We start from the raw sequence: 26,473 nt of genomic DNA, 5'->3' as shown, positions 1-26,473 counted from the left end.
CATCACTTCCTGCAGAGGAAAAGACCTTTATTGTGAAGCAACAGCATATTTCTGATTTAACCCTGGACTTCAGCACTCATCTCAGATGGATTCAAACTTACAATGACTGTGTTTCATCTTCCTGTCCTTTGTGCAACTAAAGGCCAACCGAGCAGTGTCTGGTTTCTGATTTAGCACTCAAGGTTCTTTAGCATGCTTGCTACATTTTGACATTGTTGTTGAGGTCCTTTTTTTGTTTTGTTTGTAATGTGCTTAGAGCTAACCCTGAAGATTAATGCAATGGAAAAGGATGATTTGAGGATGGCGCTTCTTGACACACTGTGAAGTAGAGTTTTGTAGAAAAACATGTTTTGTTTTTATCTCTTTTTCAAATATAAAAATATTTACAATTCCCTTGCAAAGTGTATCACTGAGGCGTCTCGATGCCCTTTAAATCTTTGCTTTCATCAAGCGCGAGCAGACGGGGAGATTTAGGCTGTGTCCCTGACAGCTTTGTCTGAGTTCACTTTGTGCTGACGTCCACGTGTTTTTCTCTCCGCGTCCTTCCTGACAGAAAAAGTCTAATCCACTGTAGAATACGCTACAAAGCAAGATTATTTTTATGTGTCCATCATCAGCACACAATGTCCTAGACAGTGAAATGATTTCTGTTCATTCAGCCAAATACATTACACAGACATAATTATTATTGATCAAGGCACACAGTCTTCCACAAATAAAGAAACAATTATGCTAAACAACTTGTACGAAAGAGCGGTGATAGCACTTCAGACCAGAGACAGAGAATCTATATAGTTTTCAGTAAGGATGGAGGAGTCTGCTTATGTTCTCTGTATGTAATGGTCCTCCTCTTTATCTATTGAAGTGATCATAGTGACTATAATCAATATCTTCACATTAATAGTAGACTATTATGTTTACGTGGCCAGTCGTAGTAACAAACCCATAGAGAATTACCACCAGACTCTGCTCTGTTGACGAGGTCATTGTTTTCCATTTTCCGGTCTGCATCTGTATGTTTCTCTCCCGTCTCTTATCAGCACTATCTTTAGCTGCAGCGGGGGGGGGGGGGGGAAACAGAGCAAACAGACCAAAAAGAGACACACAGACAGCGACTGGTTAGTAGAAATCCTAGTAAACAGCATGTAGCAATTAAAAAGTCAGAGGTTTCCCGCAGGAGTTGGTTGAGGCCAAAATCAGAGCTAAAAGCAGTGTGAATATCACGAAGCAGAAAGAGACAGATAATTGAATGTTGCTTGGTTTCTGTGAATAAATAAGCAACTGTTTGCTGGCAAGTTTGCATTTTAACTTAAAGGTGTTGATGTTGCGATCGCAGCTCGTTTCTACTGCAAATAAGTTTCAAAATAAACGCAGGTCTGAATATACCCGATCACAGATAAACACTACAAATGTTGTCGTACTGTAGATTTAGATTGAAGATTAATTAGAAATTTGTCATCTGTGCAAACCGTGTCTGAGACTCAGCTCTTTGATATGAAAGTTTTCAAAACATCATGAGACAATATAAAACATCCCTGCCAACCCGTGCAAGTGAATCAGTTGAATAAATAAAAATTATGGCAACGAGCCGCACACATTTCCACCATCAAACAAATGCAAAAAGGCCACAAATTTCAGAAAAAAAATGAAACCTGTAATGTGTTTTTTTTTCCGCCTAAGCCAGCCGGCGAGCCCGCCACTTGAGCCTAAATCATCTTCAACCACCATACACAACATTTTTTTGTTTTTTGCCATTTTGCAAAGCCAATAAATACCCCTGACAGCAAGCACTTTAAGGTGGTGGACGGGTGATCTGCGAGTCATTAAAGGTGATCTCAGCTGAATAGTTCAAACTGATCAGGACAGCGATGCATAGCAATGAGCATCTGTATGAATTAGAGCACCAGAGTGAGAGGGTCGTGTCCTCGAGGAGGTGGAAATCAAACAGCTGTCAGGGGATCCAATTATGGTCATGTTCCTCTGCCATCCCACAGTACAAATGTTGTGTCCACCTTCCCCAAACCCCCCAGCTACACTCAAGTTAAGCCGTCTCGCCTGCAGCGTTTGTGAATATTTGAAAGTACTGCCGCAGGAAAAGAACGAGGCTGGCATTTCTCCTTCAAGAGAAGTGGCCCGGTACCCTGGTGGCAGAAAGTCTCTGCCTGAAAACATAACAAAAGTCAAATACAAAAAGGTCCTTTGTGCCTTTGTCACTGCTTAAGTGTTTAAGAAACTCTCCTGTGCGTTGTCGTAGTAGGTTCAAGATGATAAGTAACAGTGACAGAGAGGTGGCTGAAGAGAATGAACTGAAAATACTAACAAATCCTCAATTTAAAGATCAGCTGGCACAAATTTCTGGTATTTTCAAGAATAAATTATGACATTTATAACCATATGAAGATATTTAAGCAATTGCAAAAATCAAATTGAATGTGCAATCATGCTGCCTGAAATAACCATACTTAAAAATGCTGTGACATTTACTTGTAGACGTAAGTCTGAAATATGTCGGTGCCTAAAAGCGTGCATCAAAAAAGCCTCTATTATTTTCTCTGTGCAAACCCCACACCAGCACTGCCACCACAACACTTCAGGCCACTGTGCTATTTCCAACCTCACCACCCCAGAAAAAAAAAACCACTTCTTTTTTCCCAGACAAAATGCTTTTTTGTACTTCTCTGCTCCTGTAGCATTTCTTTCCCTCTGCTCCCGTGGCTTCTACACTTCCTCTCCTTGCCACTTGCTCTTTCCGTCTCAGTAGATGGAGAGAGAGAGAGAGTAGCTGTTCAGGTTGAGAAATATCCCGAGCTATGCAACCCACAATCCCTTTATAATATAGAAAATGGCAGAGAAAATATTGCCAATGGAGCCATAGTTCTGGAGACTTGCTCTTCAGGTAAGAAATCAAGCTCAAATAGTGGGTTTCCACAAATACTCATGTCAGCATAAAGTCTTTTTATGAGAGACAGTGTATTTGTATAGTATGCTTATTTTAGAATGAAAAAAGTCCTTTATCCACTGCAGCACAATGATTTCTATTGGGACCTGTCATGACATTGTTTTCGTATGGCTTTCTTATAATCATTCACTTATTATTCCGTTTTTACCTGTTTCAAAGATATTTCTGAAGAAATGTGGTTCCTCCCTCTGTTTCTCCTTTATATCTGCCTTGAGAAGCAATATGCAGATTTTTATAAGTGCTATATAAATAGAGTTTATCATTATCACTTGGTGATATACAGTGGTGTGAAAAAGTGTTTGCCCCCTTCCTGATTTTTTTTTTTTTTTTTTGCATGTTTGTCACACTTAAATGTTTCAGATCATCAAACAAATTTAAATATTAGTCAAAGATAACACAAGTAAACACAAAATGCCGTTTATAAATGAAAGTTTGTATTATTAAGGGAGAAAACAAATCCAAATCCACATGGCCCTGTGTGAAAAAGTGTTTGCCCCCTCCTGTTAAAACATAACTGTGGTTTAACACACCTGAGTTCAATTTCTCCAGCCACACCCAGGCCTGATTACTGCCACACCTGTTCTCCATCAAGAAATCACTTCAATAGGACCTGCCTGACAAAGTGAAGTAGACCAAAAGATCCTCAAAAGCCAGACATCATGCCGAGATCCAAAGAAATTCAGGAACAAATGAGAACGAAAGTAATTGAGATCTATCAGTCTGGAAAATGTTATAAAGCCATTTCTAAAGCTTTGGGACTCCAGCGAACCACAGTGAGAGCCATTATCCACAAATGGAGAAAACATGGAACAGTGGTGAACCTTCCCAGGAGCGGCCGGCCGACCAAAATTACCCCAAGAGCGCAGCGACGACTCATCCGAGATGTCACAAAAGACCCCGCGACAACATCCAAAGAACTGCAGGCCTCACTTGCCTCAGTTAGGGTCAGTGTTCATGACTCCACCATAAGAAAGAGACTCGGCAAAAATGGCTGCATGGCAGAGTTCCAAGACAAAAACCACCGCTGAGCAAAAAGAACATTAAGGCTCGTCTCATTTTTGCCAGAAAACATCTTGAAGATCCCCAAGACTTTTGGGAAAATACTCTGCGGACTGACGAGACAAAAGTTGAACTTTTTGGAAGATGTGTGTCCCGTTACATCTGGCGTAAAAGTAATACCGCATTTCAGAAAAAGAACATCATACCAACAGTAAAATATGGTGGTGGTGGTGTGATGGTCTGGGGCTGGTTTGCTGCTTCAGGACCTGGAAGACTTGCTGTGATAAATGGAACCATGAATTCTACCGTCTACCAAAACATCCTGAAGGAGAATGTCCGGCCGTCTGTTCATGACCTCAAGCTGAAGCCAACTTGGGTTCTGCAGCAGGACAATGATCCAAAACACACCAGCAAGTCCACCTCTGAATGGCTGAAGAAAAACAAAATGAAGACTTTGGAGTGGCCTAGTCAAAGTCCTGACTTGAATCTTATTGAGATGCTGCGGCACGACCTTAAAAAGGCGGTTGGTGCTGGAAAACCCTCCAATGTGGCTGAATTACAACAACTCTGTAAAGATGAGTCGGCCAACATTCCTCCACAGCTGTAAAAGACTCATTGCAAGTTATCGCAGATGCTTGATTGCAGTTGTTGCTGCTAAGGGTGGCCCAACCAGTTATTAGGTTTAGGGGGCAAACACTTTTTCACACAGAGCCATGTGGGTTTGGATTTGTTTTCTCCCTTAATAATAAAAACTTTCATTTAAAAACTGCATTTTGTGTTTACTTGTGTTATCTTTGACTAATATTTAAATTAGTTTGATGAGCTGAAACATTTAAGTGTGACAAACATGCAAAAAAAAGAAATCAGGAAGGGGCAAACACTTTTTCACACCACTGTACAGACATTGCGTGATCATTGCAATATCGCCTTTAAACTTGAGTGAGATGTAAAATAGCAGCTGTCAGCTTTGTTCGTGGCAAAGACGTTCCGCAACACAATCAAGTACAATGTGCAACTACTCATTTAGCCAAGCCGATAGTCCCTACATTAACCCTGCTACAACACACCAGGGACTCGCATCACATACTGTACAATTACCATTAACTGTGCCCTCTTTACCTTTTATGCACTACTCACTATACTGTCGGCAGTAATAGGAACAGAGGCCCAACATTTTTTAAAGTATCCACCTTAAAACACCCATGTTTATCAGGTACTCAGCATGGTGTAAAAAAAAATAATGGGATTTTTTTTTTTTTTTTTTAGGTAAATATTAAAGTATATCTGTAACCTGTACACACCTTTATAATTAAATTCATTTACGTAACAGCATTTGAGAAAGATTGCTGACTGGTTTTAGCCGACTACACCCGGTGACATACAGCCCTGCACCATGAAAGTAGCAGTTTATCGGCACACAGGCTGAGGAGATTACCCGCTGTGCAGGTCTACCTGTCAGACTGAGATATGGGATTATTTGTCCCAAAGCAAATATCCACTGATTTATCAGTCTGTTAAATTGAAAACATGCCTGAGCATTAAGCTTAAGTGAGAAGAATATAGCTGGCTGAAAAGAAGAGGACGTTTTGTTTTTCATTATTAGAAGTGTAAAAACTAGTTCAAAGTTGTTTACAGGATCAAATGAGTTACCATTAAGGTTAACTTGTGGGACCCAGATAGTAAAGGCTAATAGCAGATAAGTAACTACTTAATGACAAACAGGATGTCTTACTGTCACTTGTTACATGCAGACTTTCTCCAGCAAACAAGCGACTGCAGGGAGACGTTCAGATCATGTCTGTATAACGTCCGTCAGTCCAGACCCTCTTTTGTACGTCTGGTGGACGAGTTCAATATCTGAAAGCCTGAGGAGGAACTTTTTGAGGTTCATAAACGTCCAATACGTGTTCACCGCGGACATCATTTGAACTCCTGAATACTGATGTTTTGGACGTGGGTGTCTTTCTGTCTTATTTCAGTTAACAGTTTCACATTGTGACATAGCTTTATATCTGACGAGTCCTGTTCTTCTTCTTCTAAAAAAAAAAAAAAAGTCTTCAGACAAACAGGAAACTGGTACCTTTAAATTCATAAACATCTTATTTTAGAAGCGGATCTTAGATGTACAGAGTTGATATTTCTAAAATCGGCCCATGAAGTCATCACTCCCACATGTGCACAGTTCAGACTGGGGCATGACTAAAATAGCCCCCACCGAAACTACACGAGAGAGTCATTATTACCTCAAATCTATGTGTAGGTCACCACATGGCCACTGCCCTGCGAGACACTTCAGGCTCTAAAAGGAAGATACTTTATGATTTAAGAGTCGCAAAACGTCCAGCAGATCACTATTAATTCTTTAGTGCCATATTAAACATTAAATAACATCAGCACTCTGCACGGACAATGACACGATTTTTGAAGCAGCGACAAGCAAGTGAACACACAAGACTGAGGTCAAGGAGTGGGTATGAGCGATGGCGCAGTAAACAGCCATCAGCAGCTCAACAGGAGAAATTGTGACACAAAGAAGAGGAACGCCAGCAGAAATATTGTCTCACTACTGCGAAGTATGAAAGGTGAATGCGACCACTTACATCATGCACTACAAAAGCCGCGTTCAGTTTGCAATGAGGCCGAGATTACAGGACATAATCGTGTCAGCGAGCGGGTGTTCAAGACAACAATGTTTACATTACGAAGCCAATTTGCATAATTGTTATCCACCGAGTCTGCAGCCAATGGGAAGTCCCCCCCCCTGTCCCCCCCCCCCCCCCAAACCATAACAACAGCAACCAAATCAAAGGGCTTAAAATATGGCTTAAAAGCAATGCAGCCCACAACACTTATTCAGTAATAGTCAAATCATGACTCATATTCTCGTATCACCATTCAGCACGCAGCCCTTCAGGAAGTTATTTCACAAATCAAACCAACGCAAACATTGCATGTGGATGAATCCAGCAGCAAAGAGGAAGCGAGGAGATGATCAAGAAGGAGAGCAACACAACAGCCAGCATCCTCACAGACAGCAAACAGCATGCAGGTGAGCACAAACGCCAGGAACATAACTCGACGGGGGGGAGGGGGGGGGTGTTGTTTCTGACCCGTTGTGGTCGCAAAATTTTAAAACATCCCAAACGAGAAACTCTGCTCGCAGCTTGTTTGAGGCCACAGCTGTTATGATTAACGCCAATCGGGCTGAGTGGTGCGCGCTAATATCACCGTTTCTCTGATCAAAGCGTCCTGAAGCTCCATGTTGGCAGCGGCTTGTTTGGATCCATGAGTCCTGGCAACACGTGTTTGCAGCAGAGGACAAACAAAAAGAACCGCCATTTTTTTTAAAAGGGGGCCTCACGTATAACTTTCAGCCACCTGATAGGTCAACCGATTAGGTGGTGGCTTGCGTGACGCATCTTTGCATTTTGTTGTGCATTGCGGATAATGTAGGCGCCTACAGTTTTGAAAAGGAAGAGGAAGCGTAGTATTCTATAATTAAACAATATATCTGCTTCTTCTGCATTCATTTTTATCATGTTTGTTTTGACAAAGTCTAACAGCGATATCATTTTTGACCTTAGGTTATTCAGTATTCAAACCTATATATTTCTTTTTCAAAAGAAATTTTTATGCCTTCATAGAAGATTAAACAGGAAATGAGGGGGATAAGTGATGCGAAAAGACAGCTAAAAAAAAAAAAATCCAGGCGCCTCATAATGATATATGTACTGAGCATTTAGTCTTAAATTCTGGTGTCGAGTTAAAAAAAAAAAAAAAAACCCAGCAGATGGTAAATATATATTTTGGGGAACTCAGTAACCTATAAAGTCATTAAAATAATATACCTACAATATTTGCAATTCATTGCAGAAGGAAATTATGTAGAGTAGAGTTGAATATTTGACTCAATGTAAATATGATAGCTTCGCTGAACAGCAGGAACAAGCAGATACAGTAGCCTATATAAACATATTTTTTTAAGCATTTTATTTTTCACATTAAAACATTTTCACGCAAGAATCCATCAATTTATTTCCCTTTCTCAACATCGCCCATCAAACTATTGAACCCGTGTTCTCCGAGAAGCAGGCTGTGAGCACTTTAAAATTACAACAGGGGAATTCTTAAACGTTATTTTATATTTATTTTATATTTGACAGTCTATGATGAAAGAGCTCAGCTTCCGTTCAAGAGAAAACCTTTCACACTCCATCTCCCACTTTTCCAAGTTAATGACAGTGTCACACTACTCCTTGCGCTTGGCAGACTGTTACCCACCCATCGCCTCTGAAGCATGTAACCTCATTATTAAGTGGGCTATATGCAAGGTGTCCAGAGGCTGCATAGTTTGTAATGAATAGAAATGAGTCATGCTGCTTAGTTAAATTTGACAAGAAGGCATTTCCTATCAATGGGTAACGCGATAAAGTCATATCCAAGTCGATGTCGGTCTAATTCTCCTAATTTCACGCGTCCCATCCATGTTTTCCTCAAAATCAACGAGTCAATATTTATTGTGGCCACTAACAATCTCCATTTTAATTACACCGGGGCTTCTTGAAGTCTCTAATGGACCTGAACAATACCTGCATTTTAAAATGTGATCTATTAACGAGTGTGTCTGCCTTCTTGGAAGTTTGTTTAAATTAGAATAACTAATAGAAACTCGAGCGTACGAGAGGGAGTAAAAAGAAAAGAACATATTCCCCAAAAAAATAAATAAACCACATTTGTTTCACGATCATACTTTATTTCCACTGAAATACAACCGGCACGCAGAGGAAATAAGGACAACAGAGTGGGAACGGGGCTTCTCTTTTGACCAGAGCTGAGATCAACAGCTTTATTTTTCCACCGTATAAGCGCAGGTGAGTGTTTTCTCACCTCTCGCTGATGCCACAGCACCGTCAGCGGTTCGCCTTCAGTTTAAGGTGAACACAACTGGAGATTATCCAGCGTAACATGCAAGCGATTTGGATAGAAACAACGTATTAAAGGTGACAGAGCTCCAAACGGAAGATTAGCCAAATCGCCCTCGTCAGTTGTTTTTTTTGTTGTTGGTTCGACCTTTGTTTTTTTGTTTTTTTGCTGTCTCACGAGGCTTCCAAGAAAAGCGTGATTTTGCCGGGAGAGAGAGGGAAGGATAAAAGAAATCAAAATGGGTACTTTAAAAAGCAAATTAATTCTAAGCAGCTTTTAAATCCAGTTTAGCGTTCCTTCAGAATTAACAGCTACCGTCATAAAGTGCCTCAGATTAGAATTCTTTAAAAAAAAAAAAAAAAACAAAAAAAAGAAGCTTTATTTGCTTTGTTTTCATTTGCATAAAGGTTCGCTTTCGCTAGTGTCGCTTTCCCTCGTCTCGTCGCTTCGAACAGCGTCGCACAGTCTACCGAGGACGGTGCAGAGCAGCTGATATAGGAGATTATGTAAGTGATAAATACACTGGCCTTGCATATTACAGGAAGAAATATGAACAGCTACACTATAGTGCTCTGTCTGCGGAAAAACTGTGAACATCCAGTCGGTAGTTTAGCTATGATGAAGATGACAGAGTAACACTTGAGTGGTGAAGGACGTCCGGAGACGTAATTGCTACTTGAGCAAAAAAAAAAAAAAATGAACAAAACCACATGTCGCATAGAACAGTGGAGTAACTCTGGAAGTGGTCGGAGGCCGGGTTTAAGCTCTGGGTTTTCCTTTTAATGGCATCGCCAGTGATGGCAATGGTGAACACTAAAAATGTCGACTTTTCGGCAGGAACGAGCTGTTAACGCCAACAGTTCGCCTCAAGAAGTCGACGTACAGCAGCAAACACGTCAGCCAACAGTAGCGTGCGGGATTCGCTCGTTCAGCAGGTATTGAAAAGTCACGAGTTGAAGTAATGTTTGTAAATCAAATGTTTCTCCTTCTTCTTTTGCCGTCCTCCAAAGCTGTTGAACGCTCCACTACGTTCGCAGCTACGTAGCCGCTAAGTTTATTTTTTTTTTTTTTTTTAAGATTAAGCATTAGGTGATAATAATCTGTTGTGTTTTATAGTCAAATCAAAAAGCTTGAAACAGTCAATACTCCACTTTTTTTTTTTTTTTCCCCTATGTTTTAAATATCTGCGGATTTCCTGTTTACAAGTCACGTGTCTCAGTTGATGCGCACCTTTCGTTGTATTGCAGGAAAGCATCTTTATAGATCATTTTGACATTTTCAGTGTCAAAAATGTAGAACAGCCTTTTTTTTGTTGTTTTGTTTTGTTTTGTCCCCCCCCCCCCGGTTATGCGATGCAGCTTAATAATTTGTCGGCCTTCTCGCAAAATAAAGCGAGTCAAGATCCCGCCTTCGAATTGATTCGAGTTGCTGCGGAGAGCTTTCGGCCCGGTTTGTGGTTTTGTTATAGCGTAGCTAACAAGACCGATGGGCCCGGGCTGCTAAAATTGAGTAGGGACATCGATTTGGAGATACAGCAGAGGGAGAGTGGGATGGCACTGACCTGCCTTCCCTGGCAGGGGGTTTTGCCTTTGGCCTGGGCAGGCAGGCACGCACGCACACACACACACACACACACACACACACACACACACACGCACACACACACGCACACGCACACACTTTCCAAGAGGGGAAACGCTGGCAGCCAGAGGTGTCCGGAGACGCACGTGCACACACATACACAAACAAATACAAACAGTGGGCAACATTGATTTCCTGTTTGGCATTACTTAGCGGCGAGTGACGCAGCTGAGGGGATCGGGCTGTTCTCCGGACCCCGGTTGCAGGCAGGCAGGCAGACAAACAAACAAACAAACAAACAAACATCCGATGCATCGCGTCTCGCCCTCACCTCGTACTTCGCGGCGTTTTACGGACAAAACGTGTACAAACGAGAGGCAGCTCATCTCGATCATTAAGCGCCCTCTCGTTCCGTCACCCGTTTCTCCTCTTTCCTCCTGCCCCCGTTTAATTGCGTGTCGCCGTGTGTGTGTGTGTGTGTGTGTGTGTGTGTGTGTGTGTGTGTGTGTGTGTGTGTGTGTGTGTGTGTGTGTCTCTCTCTCGTGCTCAGTTTGTCTTTCTGTCTCCGTTTCCAGCTTTCATTAAAAGAAATAGTTGTTGTTGTTTTTTCTTGGCTTCGCGCAGCGGTGTCGACTGCTTGGCTGGTTTCGGCACCATGTTGAGCCATCCAACAGGTAAACATGTTTTTATCAGCCACATGGACCCTCACGTTCACACACACACACACACACACACACACACACACACACACACACACACACACACACACACACACACACACACACACACACTCAAACCCTCTACCCATTTCCATGGTCATCAAGAGATGGATATCTATTTTTTGTTTTGTTTTGTTTTGGGGGGCGGGTGGGGCACAGCAGACAGATGGATCGGTGTGTACATGGGAGAGCTCGTTTTGTGAGAGCAGCACAAACACACTTTTATGCACTTTATATCAAATTCAAAGCGCGTGTGCGTCGGTGCGCCCGCTGGGAGGTGTGAACGGATGTGCGCGCGCGCGCTCCGACTTCGGTGTCTCTTGAGTGTTTTGTCACGAGTTCCCTGTACAATGTGCATCTATAGAACTGGTGTGTTCCGGATGCGTACCGCGTGTGACTCGCGTTGTGCGCGCGCGGTGTGTGTGTGTGTGTGTCTCTCCCTCTCCGGCTCACTCTTGTCTGTGTGGCGGCGCGTCACTGGACGCAGTAGACCGGACGCTGCCGGAGGCGTACACCGAGCGGTCACGCGGCGTCACGGAGAAGAGAGGAGGAGGAGGCCTTTTTAACACACTGCTGCTTTCAATTCGGGGACCATTTGACTGCAAAAAGGCTCCGCGAAGGAGCGATAAACACAACTCTCCAAAAAAAAAAAAAATCAAATAAAAAAAACTCCCACAGAAATACCACGAGAGCCCCGAAGGCTCCCTACCTGAAAATACCGCGCTAATACCTTTGATGTTCCCAGAGAGACATGCAAGAGAGTGAGAGGAAGAGAGAGACGGGGGTAGTGTGTGTGTGTGTGTGTGTGTGTGTGTGTGTGTGTGTGTGTGTGTGTGTGTGTGTGTGTGTGTGTGTGTGTGTGTGTGTGTCAGGTGTTGTCACACACACAAATTTGCACCAGGCAGCAGCTTCACATTTTGAATGAATCCCTGTTAGCTGATGTTTTCACGAGTGGGCGATCAAGGGTGAAGTCGGTTCCAAGTAAGTCGGTGTACAATGTAAAAAAAAAAAAAAAAAAAAAAAAAAAACGTCGGTAGTCACAAGTCATTTATTTGACTCCTAAATTCTTATTTACGAAACCACATTTTACTTTTCCTCAACCTGAGTTTGACCCCCCCCCCCCCATCCCCCTCCAGCCCATCAAATCATCATGATGTGTTAAAAGGAGGCAGGGGACTCATTTTCAGTTTCTTTCACTTGAAAAGTTCTCCTTTTTTTTTTCCCTGACAAATGTATTTGAACTCATACCGAGCGACATTAAGTCACATTACCGACTGATTGTTTTCTTTGCGTTTGTCTTCTTGTAAGGGTTTTCCATCTCAGATAATAAATTCTATTTCACACACATTGACTCGTGCCTCTTATCTTATTTCCGTTCGCTTATCACGCCATTCATCTAAAAGATCAGAAAAGCCGGGCCGACGTAACAAGACGCTTCGGCGTGTTTTGCGAGTGCTCGCGCAAAGATAATTCCTTCACTCGCGCACAGTTTCTCCTAATTATAGCGCCACCGCCAGCGGGGTATTGTATTTTATTGGCCTGTGCCTCCATTATAGACGCATTTACACGGAAGGTGTGCGACCCCTTTTCCTCGTATGCGCAGGGTCTGAAGGTTCACTCAGTATGTAAACGCTGTGTACTGAACTGTAGGGACGTGTGCACCTGCAGTGTGGAGCTGCTTTCTTCTTTGTCTCTTATTTTCCTACACACACACACACACACACACACACACAGTTACACAAACACATATATTCATTTGGGAAGTGACAGCTCCAGAGCACTTTGACAAATTTACTTTTCTTTCTCTAGCCCCCCACCCCATTTCACTTCCTCTTCTTGGCCTTTTTCTGCCCACTCCTTGTTCTTGCCTCTGTTGTTTCCCCAGAGCCTTATATTACACAGCAAATGTCACAATCATGTCACCTCTATGTTTAAAACCAAAATGCACCCGTGTGTCAGAGGAAGCACAGCTGTGTGAGGACAAGTGAACTTAGACTTTAAATTGTGACATTAGCCAGCGGGTATTATGAAAGGGGAGAGAAAAAAAAAAAAAAAGGCTGACTTCTCTGAATGGTGACACTCTTTTCTTCCATCTGCAGGATTCATGTGCAAAGCGAATATATTGGATTTCTCTTCTTCTATAAAACAGCCTCAATCTGATAACTGTAATATATCCCTGTGCGTCGTTGAGAAGATAAGATCCTGCTACATACTATGTATTGATCAATCCTGCTGAAGTCGTGGAAGCTGATTTAGAAATATTACTACTGTACAGCAGTCACAATACCAATGTTGCCGACACAGGCAGTCCCTGAAAGGTTCATAAGGGTTGCAGCTTAGTGTTTGTTTCTTTGACACTCAAACAGTAAAACAATCGGACTGTTATAGTGGCTGGGAGGAGAAGGGGATGAATATCAATGTCAGAGGGATTCCAGTTTGAAGTTTTGATGGGCGGATTTAAGCCCCTCAGGGAATCTTTGGCTTGGGGAGGCAGGAGCGACTCAAAGGGATCGGGATCTTGGCCGACCCGCAGACTTTGAGCTTCCCCTGGTCGGGCTCCTCCAGGCCGGAGCTGGGGCACCGTGGGCCCCTGCAAGGCTCTGATGTTCTTCGAGGCTGAAGCATTGAAGTACGACCCAGACCTGGAGCCTGCGCCTGGGGCCCAGTGTTAAAGCAAGGAAGGCCTCTGGATGGAGGCGGCAGCTGCTTGGTCTGGAGAGCCAGGGGCCCCAAAGAACACCTCGGCTTCAGAGAGGCAAAGCCACCGGCGCCCCCCGGTTTGAGCGCAGGGAGAGACACGTGCTTGTGAAGGCGAGGAGGCTGCAGCATGCGAGGGCAAGTCGAACCAGGAAATCTAGTAGTGACAGAGTTCTGCAGCGTCACAGCGGGGGCTCTCTGCTCATGCTGTGCTGCAGACTGAGCAGCTGATGCTGGACTGTCTCTGGCAGTTATCCCCTGTGGAGAACAGGAACCCAGGCAGTGCAGGTTGGTGCTGGGGAGATGAGTACGCCTGTCAGGGGCCGCTGGCCCAGACTCATCTGCCACAGGACCTTCGAGAGGGCGGTCAGCATCTATATGAGTTGCTTCGTCTGTTCCACTCCTTGTGAGGTCACTGCGGCCCGCGGTGGGGGGAGTTTTTACTATTCTTACCAGGTGGAGGGGCTCGTTGGGACTGCGGTTGAAAGGCTGTAGTATTTGAGGCTGCGGAGAAAAAAAAGGAAAAATATACCAGTGAGATCAAAAAATAAAATCCTTAAACAGGCAGTGTGTAATGGGGTAGGGTCTCCGGTTGTTCCAGAAACGAACCGTTTCAAAAGATCTCGCCCTTTTTAATGCCTTTAATCCCCACTGAACTCGTGCTTTTGAATATGTTGCTGCTGAGAAGGAAATTCTGCATCAAAAGGCAAACTGAAAAATCTGGTTTTCTTCTCTGACTTTTTTTTTTTTTTTTACTCTTTAATATCACAGGCGGTTTCCAGTGAACTATTCCTAGAATGGGAGAGGCAAATGCACAGAGGAAGCGCTGATTCAGCATTTAAAAGCAAACAGAAAAGAATAACCTTGCCATGTGAGTGTCTGGAATCTACTGAAGTCTTTCAGTCATTTTGTGGTCGCTGCAGCAGAGGGGCTTTAAAACACTCATTCAACTTCAATGTCTGTGTAAGACCGTGCTGAGCTGTTGAGCTGCATGGTATTTCGATCTCTATGATATAATACAATATTTTACAGAATTTCAGAAATTACTATCTTTGTGAAAATTAGCACGTTGGATCATCCAGTGCAACAACAAAGAGCTGAACCACCTCACCCTCTCTGACAAAACCAGGCAAAAACTCGTTTGACTTCACAGATTTAGCATTTCTTTCAACACTCCTGTATTCAGACTTAGACACAATTGTTCATATTATATCTGTTTAATTGCTGGTTTAATTGTTTAGATGTCGCTATTGAAAAGCAAACAGATTCTTAGTATTATTTTTGCAGGGTTGTTCAACTTAGTAAAACTGTAATAGTTTTGCTTTTAAAAGTTCCAAAACAATTCTGAGCCTCATTTTCAGATAAACAGCAGATTATAAGACCAGATAGACAACAGTTATTATAGCTATCAGACTCGCAGAAGTTGCCCACATCAGAAAAAATTCAATATTCAACTCCTGTATATATGGATATGTTATCAGATTTAAAGTATGTTTTGTAAACAGCTTGTGGCCACAGCATCAATAAAAATGCATTATGATATTTTCTAATATTTGCCCATTTAGTTCGTGACTAAAACTGTAACCTGCATTCATTGTTGTTTTTCACCATCAGAAATCAGAAGACTGGCCTTTCAGCATCTCTGTCTTTTTAGCAGAACTTGTAGAATCGAAGTCCACCTTGAACCATCTAGAGCTGCTAAATAGGCCTCAGCTCAGCTTCAACAGAAACATAATCGCTGTGAGTTGAAAGTAAAAGGATCTCAAAGGACGTGAATATATATAGCTGAACTGGTCAGGCTGCTGTGTCTGTTTCTACCATCACTCATTTGTATGGTGAGTGTGAGTAGTGCAGATGTCCGAGGCCACAGCTCCATCTCCTGGTCTCCTGTCACAATGAGTGCACTGGCCTGTTATAAAACTTTTGTACACCTCTTGAGTGTCAGCTTTCCTTTTCAAAAATGAAAATGTTTTTTTTTATATATTTAAAGTTTGTCAATGAAAAATCCCCCCCCCCCCCCCAAAAAAAAAAAATAAAGTTTCTGTTGCATCTCACAATAGCTTTGATTGGGCCGCCACTCAAACTATGGGGATGCGCAGTTGTTGTTTTTCCTATCTCGGATGTATCCCATTGCTATCGTGATTCAGCGTGAGAGATTGAGCACTTCCCGCTGACTGCCCACTGTTTGAAACACAATCGACTAATTACAGCAATGTAACTTATCAAAATTAATTGAATCAACACAACCTATTTTGTTGCGGTCTCATTAACAGAGAAAAACATACTGAAACACTATAAACACAGGCTTTGTGCTGTCCTTAAGTCTGAACAGAGTGCTTCATGGGAAATACAGCCTACCACTACACTTCCATTATCATGAGAACGGCAGAAACATTTGACACCTTTAATTGTGCACGTTGAAATGATTGCATACATCTCTGGCTGTCCCAGCTGTAAAAAGCCAGTCAGTGACAGCAGCATGCCGGATCTATAGGGTCACAGCTGGTAATTATTGGCATGTACAGCTGTCTGCTACAGATACTAATAATTACCAGCAATCATTCTGAGTCCTTCGCTGCATTGCCAAGATTGCTCACTCAGCAAAATCACCAGTATAAACAAAAGAACTCGCCAATTTGTGACACCTGGAAGATGTTATGGCTCACCGTAATCAATCTCATTTCCTGCTTCTCTCACCGAGTGAAATTGTTTGTGATTAGAGAAGCAACATGCAACAATGTGAAAGGATGTAAATAATTCTCATTTACTTTGTGGGAGTACAGTGTGATTGCAGCACATGAGGAGATGAGATTGTCAATATGGTGCCACTCCGTTTCAAAGCTTCATTAGACTTGTCATTTGGGGTGGTGGATTGTGTTTAAATATAAGCTGTAAAAAAGAGCATGACGATGTGTGATTACTCAGATTTGTCTTGTGTTTTTTGGTGTTTAACTGCATTCGATAGTGGGGATGGACCTAAGGCGATTGCCCAGGACGGCAGTAAATAAGCATTTGCGTCAATTAATGCAGGGTTATTCTTAAATGTTATTTCCTTTGATGCACTTCATAATTGAAAATGAACACATGGAATAATGAAGCACCTGTTGAACGTATAAAATATAGAAAAACAAGTCCACACAGAGCAATTTCCCAGAGCATGCATAACAGTTCTTAATTTGATAGGATGAAATAAAAAAAAAAAAAAACCAAACTGAATAAGTGAAGCACAAAAACAAGGATAAACAATTCCCAAAACCCAACAAAGAACACGTAAAAAAAAAAAAACAGCAACTAAAACAGTCTCACCGCGAACCCCAAATTTTCTTCCAATAAGAGGAGAAGGCCGAAGTCCCAAGGAGAGATACAAAAAGTCAAAACTGAAAACCCAAATCAAATCATGCAAACACAGATGTAGAAGGACATGCTTCTGTCATGCCACATGTCTGGAAACCACCACCCAGCGTGCACAAGGTGGAGTGTGAGGGGGCAGCATGTCCTTTTCATGAAAGAAAGGGTTACTGTACCACGCTGTGTCAGTGAAGTACTGCACTAGGTGCTCCACTCCTTATGCATGAGGAGGCAAAGGTACAGGAGAGAGAGAATATGGGAGATTCATTTTCAGATGTCGGAGAAACAGAGCACAGAAGATGGGTTAAATGACCGGGAGAGAGGGTGAGAGGAGGTGCAGGAGAAAGAGAGAACAGGAGGTCTGCAAACATGTCGGACAGATACTTATTGGACCTGATCAATTTTTGAATCCAACATTAAGGCCAAGCCCATGCTTGCAAGAGAAGGTCCCACATTAGTCGAACAAACAAACCGAGTTAAGGCAAAACGCAATTATCCTCCATTAAAATTCCGCTTCTATTTTCTATTCGAACGATTTTATTACGAGCACAAACTTTTTTTTTTGCTGGTTTGTTTACCGCGAGTGCTCCCAGCGGGGGGTCAGAGCTTCAGTGCTTTATCAAGAGAAACAAAAATACACTCGTTTTCCTTCCAGTTTCTCATCATATATCTAAATATGAAAGCATACTGACTATATTTCCGTATGCGTCAGTGTCATCACCGCTTTCCTCCTACGTTTTTTTTTTTCTCCCACTGTGCAGACCTTCTTTTATTATTCAGTGTTTTGCTTAATTAGAGCTTGTAATCTACTGGTTTGAGAAAATGCACTTTGACTGAAGGGTGGGTGGTACTCACACATTTGTCAAAATAGTCTATAAACACGAGCGCATTTTATATTGAAATAAGTTGAAATATACAAAACAATATACACCTGTGCCACAATTTGTTTCACCTTTCATTTAGATGCAAAGCTGAGCCTCCCAAAGAGAGATCAAAGGAACACAATGAGGGTTCTTTTCTTTGTATTTTTCTTTATTTTGTGCTCTTCACTTTTGTGCATTTTCCGAAGTCTATTTTCCAATTGTCATTCTCTTTACCTGCCTCCGCTACTTGCTAACTTGTCAGCGCAGCATAATACAAAGGCTTTTCTATGGAACTCACTGCCACAGGTGAGTTGTTGTGACTGTGCTGTCATTGTTTCTGCAGTCCCGACTCTCTCAATGAAGTCAAACTGTTGTTCAGAAAATGTTTCAGACCTCACTTAGATCAAAAGCTAAGATCACACCATCTGTGTATTATTGTTCAAAAACCGAACATACATTCTCTGATAGGGGGGACATAATTCAAAGCATATTGCAAATTATGGTAAAGTATTATCATTGAATTAATCTCTAGAAAGAATGGATGGTACTAACATTGGGACTAGGAATGCAGGTATTGGCCGGGTTGAGAAAGACGACAAAAGTCTGTCATTTCCTGACTAAACACAACTATCAAATGAGGACGGAAGTTGTATAATGACGGCACTGGAAAAGGACACCAGGAAATATATTTTTAAATGGACAAGAGGTCAGACTATGTTTAGTAACACAAACAACCAAAACTGTTTTGCAAGTTTCTAATCTTGTTCCAAATTAATCTGAGACAAGACATGCAGGATGAACAGCCCTGGAACCGCACAGGTAAAAAAAAAATTAATTAAAAAAAAAAAAAAATAGAAAAAAACCCCACTCTTATTAACTGGAACAGAGATGTTTCAGCAGATTAGAGGGGTTTAACGGGAGACAAAAATCTGTCTGTTTTCAGGCTATTATCAGACCCTTGGATATGCTGTGTTATGGAAAGATAGAGAGGAGGCTGCAAAGGATGTTAGTGACTCACTCTGTCTGCGCTGGGGCACGCTGGTACGGGTCAAGCCCTGGTGCTGTGCCTGCCACGCGGACAGCAAGGGGGTGGGCAGCACACCCTACGCAGAGAAAAACACAAAGGACAAAAGGCATGACATACCAGAACACATGCACGCACGCACGCACGCGCAGACACACACACACACACACACACACACATATAGATAATATATAGACACACACATAGAAAACAACACTCACAGGCATAAACACGCTGTTAATGAGTATGGATAGCCCAATTAACACAACAGAAAACACACGCAGGCAGACATGCACGAGTATAGTGACACACGGAGACCGATGTCATTGCTAAACTCAGTGCTTTGTTGCAATAAAAACGCAGCTTTAGTGTTAATGGAAAAGACTAAATAAAGCAGTTTGTTTGAAATATACTCCTGTCCCTAATTGTGATAGTGTGACAGACTGTACATTCACTGAAGCTACAAATATTCAATCCCAGGTTGCATGTTTTGTTTTGTCATGTTATGTTTTGTGGATCCATGCTCAATTCCAATTAAGGTTGAGTGGATTTGAAAAACCATGACATGATAAGTGGCCCTCTTAAATGAGCTTGTGTTTTGAAACCCGTGTTCAGGCATTACTCTTTCCATCAGCGGTGTTTTCCGAAAGCCTTACACTTACATGTGATGTCTGTATGCTGTACTTGCTGTCTTCTGGACAATGTCTGGTGTTACATGACAAGTTTGTGATAACTGTGCCACCAGTGCGTCAGTGGGATTTTCAACGAGAACGATGAGAAATGTCATGTCGAATGAAACAAAGCACAGAACTTCTGCCACAGAAACCCAGGAGATTATTTTAATATCACTCTCGTTATCCTGCCAAATGTCCACTATCCAGTGACTTCTGATCATCTTCATGTTGTTTTTCCTCCGACTGTGTAATTGTTATACTTTTTACATAAACAGTCAAATTTCACAAATGCATATTTAAGCCCAAGTCTCCCAAATGATGCTGCCATCTAAACATTTGTTTTGACCAGTATCTGTAACACAGACCCGAAATAATACAAGCCCTTCTCTTTACACCACATTTATGTTGCGATTAAGCAAGCAGCTACTTCTTCCTCAGTCGTGGAGAAGGCCTCCTCTCAAATAAGACTAATACTGAAGAGAGAGGCACCAAATCTGAGAGACACAGAGAGAGAGAGAAAAGATAGAAGACAACAAAGGGATGGTTGTAACCTCTCAGCAGGTCCAGCCCAGGCTATTTCAGAGCCCTCCTAGTGTGATTGCTGGAGGGGGAAAGAATGAGTTTCCCTGATCTGCTCTCATCCATGTCCCTCCTTGAACACCACCAAATGTTTCAGCGGGAGGTCTCGTCAGTAGCCTCCCGTTGAGGCTTCATTGGCGCAGAGGAAAACCTTGGGCGATCAAGAAGGTATGTTGGAGGCCTCTCTAACAATTTTGACAGCATCTGGCAGCTTCAGAAGTCAGCAGCAGTTTATCCCATCAGTTTTTTACATTTTCCATCCTTGTAAAATTGAAGGCCTGACAGAGATTCACAAGGGCAGTGAGATGGAAATATTCAATCCTTCAATGTCATCAAAACTTCTTAAAATTATCGCCCACCTGCACAGAGACCCTGGATTTGACGACAATAATTCGGGCTCAGTTTGTTTCCAACAAATGCAAGCAGAAAGTGAGCGAGGGTTCGCTTCTGTTGCTGCACTCATTCCTTCTGGGCCTTCACAGTGGAGGCTGAACTATGGTCCTGGTGGTGGGAGGATAAGCTCCACTCACATATTGCACCCTCTTAGGAAAGCTGACAGGGGAATGGAGGAAGCACATGTCTGTGTCCAACAGTCTCAGGGATACCAATAGAGTTAGCAGTGATAGTAACTGCAATGCAAGTGAATTTGGCAGATGACATTTCAAAACAAAGCAAAAAAAAAAGAAAGTAGTGGCAAACCAAGTGTCTGAGAATAAATGATCTATATTCAATTCTTTAAAAGGTGGCATGCAGTTAAATGCGTGTTTAATAGTACAAAGAATTGTGATTTTTTTTTTTTTTTTTATTTATTTTATTTTAAGATCCCAAAGTCATTGTGACAATTATTTTTTACAAGGACAAAATATAATAACCTCACATTACCATGTTCAGGGACCAGCATCAATTGGGAAACAAAAGAAGAAGAAGAATGTTTCCTTTGCCCATGTCATCTTCCAGTGTGTGGTTAAAAAAAAGTAGGAGCTTATTAAGGGCTTAACATTTTCTTGTTATGGGTGCTGCTTGAATGGCATTTATCTGAGAATGTACAAAGAATTGAAGGGACAGTATGTGTGGGAACATTATTCTCCGCAACAGAAATACCTACTATATTAGTATTGATGGTATTAGTATGTTCACTAGAGGCCCTTCTCAGACTGAAAGGCACTCTCAGGATTTGTTAATCTCCTTCTTCTGTGCAGACTCCCCAAAGCAGATGGTTGAAACTTTGCAAAGTAGGACAAGTAAGTCAAGTAAAAGTTGTTCTGTGTGATCCTACAACCGTCTTATCAAATAACACCAGTATTTAGAAGACACCCTTGTGCCCCTTAAACAGCCTCTCTCTCTCTCTCTCTACTCAGATCCTCTAATCCACTACACAGAGCTTTACATATTCGGCTAAAGTTAATACCTCAGGTCTGGTCACAATGTCTCACTTCACTGACTTTGGCAATTAAATCCACACCTGTCCAAGATGACACCGGCATACAGAGTGTGTGGTAATGAGTGTGCATTTGTGATGGTGTGTTTGTGATGCAAGAGGGCAGACGGAGGGGATAGTGGTGGAGAGGATCTGAGAGAGGAAAACTTTCAACCTACTACTTAACACTGATCACTAACCCTTTTCTCGGGCCTCTTTCTCTCAGTGACAGAAAATATATGGAACTAAAACTGAAGTAAGGAGTCCAGAAGAGTAGCAATGTCACAGAAAGTTTGACAGACATAAATACAAGTGGAGAAAGAAATCACTGAATCATGAAAAAAGAAAGAAAATAGCAAAGTGAGAGAGCAGGAGTGATTAAAAAAAAAGACATGAAGGGAGGTGAAGAAGAAGGAGAAGAGGATGTTTAAGAGGGAGAGAAGGTGTAGGAGGGTAGCTGTAATTATACTTTGTCTGCCACTGATGAAACACTGCCTATTGTGTTGCCATTGTTTCTCTGCTGCTGCTCATCTGCGTGTTTGTTTATCTGGGTTATTAACAAGGTCGGCTCCCCAGTCCTCCGTCGACTGAACTCATTGTTCAGTCACATTGAGTGTGCCCTGCACTTGAGTACAACAGATGCATGTGGCACATCCCACACACACACACACACACACACACACACACACACACACACACACACACACACACACACACACACACACACACACAAATACAGACAATCAAGGTCTCTCTCACACACAAATAACAAAAACCCAAACAAACACATGCAAGGCTGTGTTGCTTTTTATTGTGCTACATCTGAAATTACTAAAATCCTACCGCTCATGTTATATTTGTTGCAAAAGGACGAGGAAGCGGAGAAAAACATTTCTGCTGATGTGATTGCTCCGGGGAGCTGTTCACAGAGATGAATTTTCTAAAAGTGATATTTAAGCAGTTACTAATGTCACACTACATGTGCATCCTGCTGTGACAAGCTTGTCCAATATTTGTCTGCATTTTGCACACTGACAGGCATATTCCCATATTGTGAGACTTCTGTTTTTTTCCAGAGCACGCTTTAGGACTGAAAATTGGATTGAAAATGAGAAGCTGCCGAAAGTGGTTGGTTCGGCTGCAGTTTGTTGCCATAGCCTTCCCACAGACTGGGAAAAAGTCAGGAGACGCGTGAGAAGATGGGTTAAAGCAGCCTTCCGAGCGCCAGCCCATAATGTTTTGGTTTCTGAGAGAAAATGAATGGAATGAATGGCTGCCGCAAGGAGAATATATTAACCGCTTAAAGATGCTGCATGAATAATGAACTGCACATCAAAAAGCAAAAGCTCTTAAATAGCCATGTCAAAGGGTCAGAGGCGAGACCTTCCTCTTTTGTTATACTCCTTAATCTGAGTTCAAAGCACAGCAGACCTCACAAGTTCATGTGCAAAACATTGGACAACCATTAACTTCCTGGTTGTATATTTTACCCTTTTTGCTACTTATCAACTATGTATCAACTATCAACTATAACACTATAAAAAAAATTACAGCTATTGCCCTTTGAAATCAAAATTAATCTTGCCTGATCCTCTCAGTGTAGCATCCAAAAATACTATCAGAGGGCAAGAGCTACTCCAGACCTCTGATTTGGCAGCACTTTAAATGTCTGAGGAGAAGAAAATCAACAGAAAACGGCATTTCAGAGAGCAAGAGGGGGAAAAAAAATAAATAAAGATGACACCAGATTATGAATATGTGTGTGTGAGGAGGAGTGCTGAACAGTGAAATAAAGACAGTTAAACTCGATGAATGTGTAAGTAGAGAAGAAAATATATATTTGTGTAAATAAATGGCAAGTGTGAAAAAGCTCAAACCACCAAAACATATATTTAAAATGACATCAAGCACTATAAGATGAACATTCGTACTCTACCCAAATTTGCTGAAGGTGTGAAAACTGTTAACGTGATACCAAGAAAAAGCTCTTTCTCACTGTTATTTGTTTACTCTGTGTTCTCTTTTCTTTTAACGTGTTAGAAATGCAGCAGAAAACTCGGAGTAACCTTTAAAAGCAATTGAATGTTCAGAAGAGTAAAATATCACGAAAATAATGTGTTTATCTCCACAATGCTGCAACAGTGCAGGAAATGGTCTCCACCTTGGTGATGACACAGTAAAGTAGATTAAAGGAAGAAAAAAATGGAAGATCTTGGGAATTGTCTAAAAATAGGAGAATAAAGAATAGAGAGAAAGGCAGAAAAACAAACTGACTGTGTTTTGTGTTTTAGTGTGTTATTATTCACCAGGTACCATAGGTCACAGATAGATATTCCCTCAATGGAGATGATTCCCATCGAGAACACTAGCCCTGCTTTGATGGTTGCCATGGCAACTATTAAACCATATGCTTTGTGGTGAGCAGGGATCTATTGTAGTTCATGAGCTTGCTTGTTTCATCCTTTATTTTTCATCTGCAGTCTGTGTACTACATTAAAACATACATTTAACCACTATTGATAATCATGATAGTTTTTTTTTTAAATTTTGCAATAAAGCAAATAACTGGATATCTCTGGTGTCATATTTTTGGTTCTATGTAATCTCCTCATACTGCTTATGTCTGCCTCTGTAAGTGTGTGAGTGTGTGTCACCCTTTCAGCTGAGAGCAGGTCAATTAGGGGAGTGTTTACTAGGCAGCCTGCCTGTGGCACTCCTGCTATTGAATCAATACTTGGCTGCCAGACAGCATGCTATTATGGCATGATGCTGAACACATTGAACACATATCAATCTCTCTTCCCCGTTTCTCTCTCTCTGTCCTTACTTCCTTCCTCTCATAAATCCCTCACTCTTTCTTCTCCACTCCAACATTAGCACCAGCCTTTCAAACTATCTGTTCGGCGAGATCTGGCTCTCTTAATAAAGAGTGGAAGAAAGTGTGACAAAAAACACTGACAACCGAACAAACCATATTCCTTAGAGACGACATGCTATAGTTACTTAACCCTCTACGGTATTGTCAGTTGGGAATGACTGGAAAAGGACTCAATGGATTTTTTATTTTTTTTATTATCTATTTTTTTGTAACTTGTACAAAGCAAACACACTTGCATTGTTTTTTTTTCTTATCAATTGAAATTATAAATTAAAAAGAAACACAGCAGAGGAATGGTAACTAGCTGACAGAACTAATGCAACATACTGCATTCAATCAGTCACCAGTCTATCCCAATGTGCTGTAAAGGTTGAGGTGTGATGGCCGCGACTGCACCAAATGTGCTTCTATATAACAATACTTTGAAGTAAGGCTGTAAATGTTTGGACTCACAGCATGGCTGGGTGGTCTCCAGTACGTCTGGGTGGCCTTGTCATAGTGGCGCTGCATCCGTTTGTCCATCTGCCTGTCGCTCTGTCGTAGTGAGGAGGGAGCCCTCTGGTGGTGGCACTGACACCTGACCTGATGATCCTGAGCAGGCTGAGGAAATAAGGAAAGAAAGGAAAGAAAGAAAGAAAGGAAAGAAAGAAAGAAAGAAAGAAAGAAAGAAAGAAAGAAAGAAAGAAAGAAAGAAAGAAAGAAAGAAAGAAAGAAAGAAAGAAAGAAAGAAAGAAAGAAAGAAAGAAAGAAAGAAAGAACACAATAACTTGTACCATTTATTCTATTTTTAACCATGAGCACTTCTACCTCTGCAATCATTCTGGATAAAAGCTTGCCACTTTGCAGTTATCAAATCAAATGTAATTCGGCGACGGAAAATGTAGAAAGGCCCAAAGGTACTGAAAGAATGCCTCTTTCACTACAACACCCATTGTGCAATTAGACTCACCTCAATTCAACTTTTAAATAATAAATGGCTTGAAACCTCAACAGATACAGTAGGTACTTAGGTCGACTTTCTTTAGAGCAAGAAGAAAAAGTCATGAAAATGATGTGCGAGAAATATTAAAGAAAATTAAGACCAAGTTGTAAATGGGTAAAATTACCTTCACATGGTAAAAGCAGCAAATTAAAATCACTGACTCACTTTACTTTAAGTACATGTTCAACCAATATTGCCTCTTTTTTTTTTTTCCATCAATCCAAGCCTCTACTGACAAACCACTTTGACTGACCTTTTTGTTAACTCACAATTGACTGACTATGTTGTCAGAAACCGGAATGTCAGGGCAACTAATGATGTGAACTAAATCATTTTGTAAGCTAGGAATTTAGTGTTAAATCTCACATTTTCTCTCTAGTATGGCTGCAAGGCTGACAGAAATTGCTCGGATTTTGCCAGCTTTGATGAAAACTTCAGTGTAGCTCGAACATGATGAGCGCATAATCACGAGGCAAGTCTGCCTCAACAGCGGTGGGAGCAGCATCCAAAGTTGCATTATGTGGCGTAGGACTGACAAATCATTTTCTGTCTTTGATAGCTCCTCTTTTCTCCCTCCCATTATTTCATTTTCTCCACCATTCGCTCCCTTTAGACCTCCAAAATACACACACACACACACACACACACACACTGCAATAGACTCTCTCTCTGCCATACAGCTCTTCAATTGTTTTCTCATGACTCCATTATGTGCGATGCAGTCAGCTGTTCCCCGGTTCTGTCTCTCAGCAGTTTCACTCTCATATTTCATCTCCCTCTGTTTACCTGACTCTTTACCAACTTTAATATTATGTCTCATCTATATTTTA

The 26,473-nt window shown here is 41.7% G+C and overlaps 1 protein-coding gene across 1 annotated transcript in view; it reads right to left on the bottom strand.

Annotated features, from left to right (window-relative positions):
• Window positions 1–12,317: 12,317 nt before the first annotated feature.
• ccser2a (coiled-coil serine-rich protein 2a) overlaps window positions 12,318–26,473 on the bottom strand; it is a 48,317-nt gene continuing 34,161 nt past the window's right edge. The window contains exons 9-10 of the mRNA XM_069692981.1: window positions 25,115–25,261; window positions 12,318–14,382 (exon numbers count right to left, since the gene is read on the bottom strand). Of these exons, the coding sequence (XP_069549082.1) occupies window positions 13,648–14,382; window positions 25,115–25,261 (882 nt within the window). The 3' untranslated portion in view covers window positions 12,318–13,647. The remainder of the gene's footprint in view (window positions 14,383–25,114; window positions 25,262–26,473) is intronic.

The sequence above is a fragment of the Brachyistius frenatus genome, unplaced genomic scaffold, assembly GCF_029030835.1.
Source record: "Brachyistius frenatus isolate BFR_SWC_R1_liver_20210118 unplaced genomic scaffold, ASM2903083v1 Contig_13, whole genome shotgun sequence".
In the NCBI taxonomy this organism is placed as follows: domain Eukaryota; kingdom Metazoa; phylum Chordata; class Actinopteri; family Embiotocidae; genus Brachyistius; species Brachyistius frenatus.
This window is presented reverse-complemented; position numbering and strand designations above follow the sequence as displayed.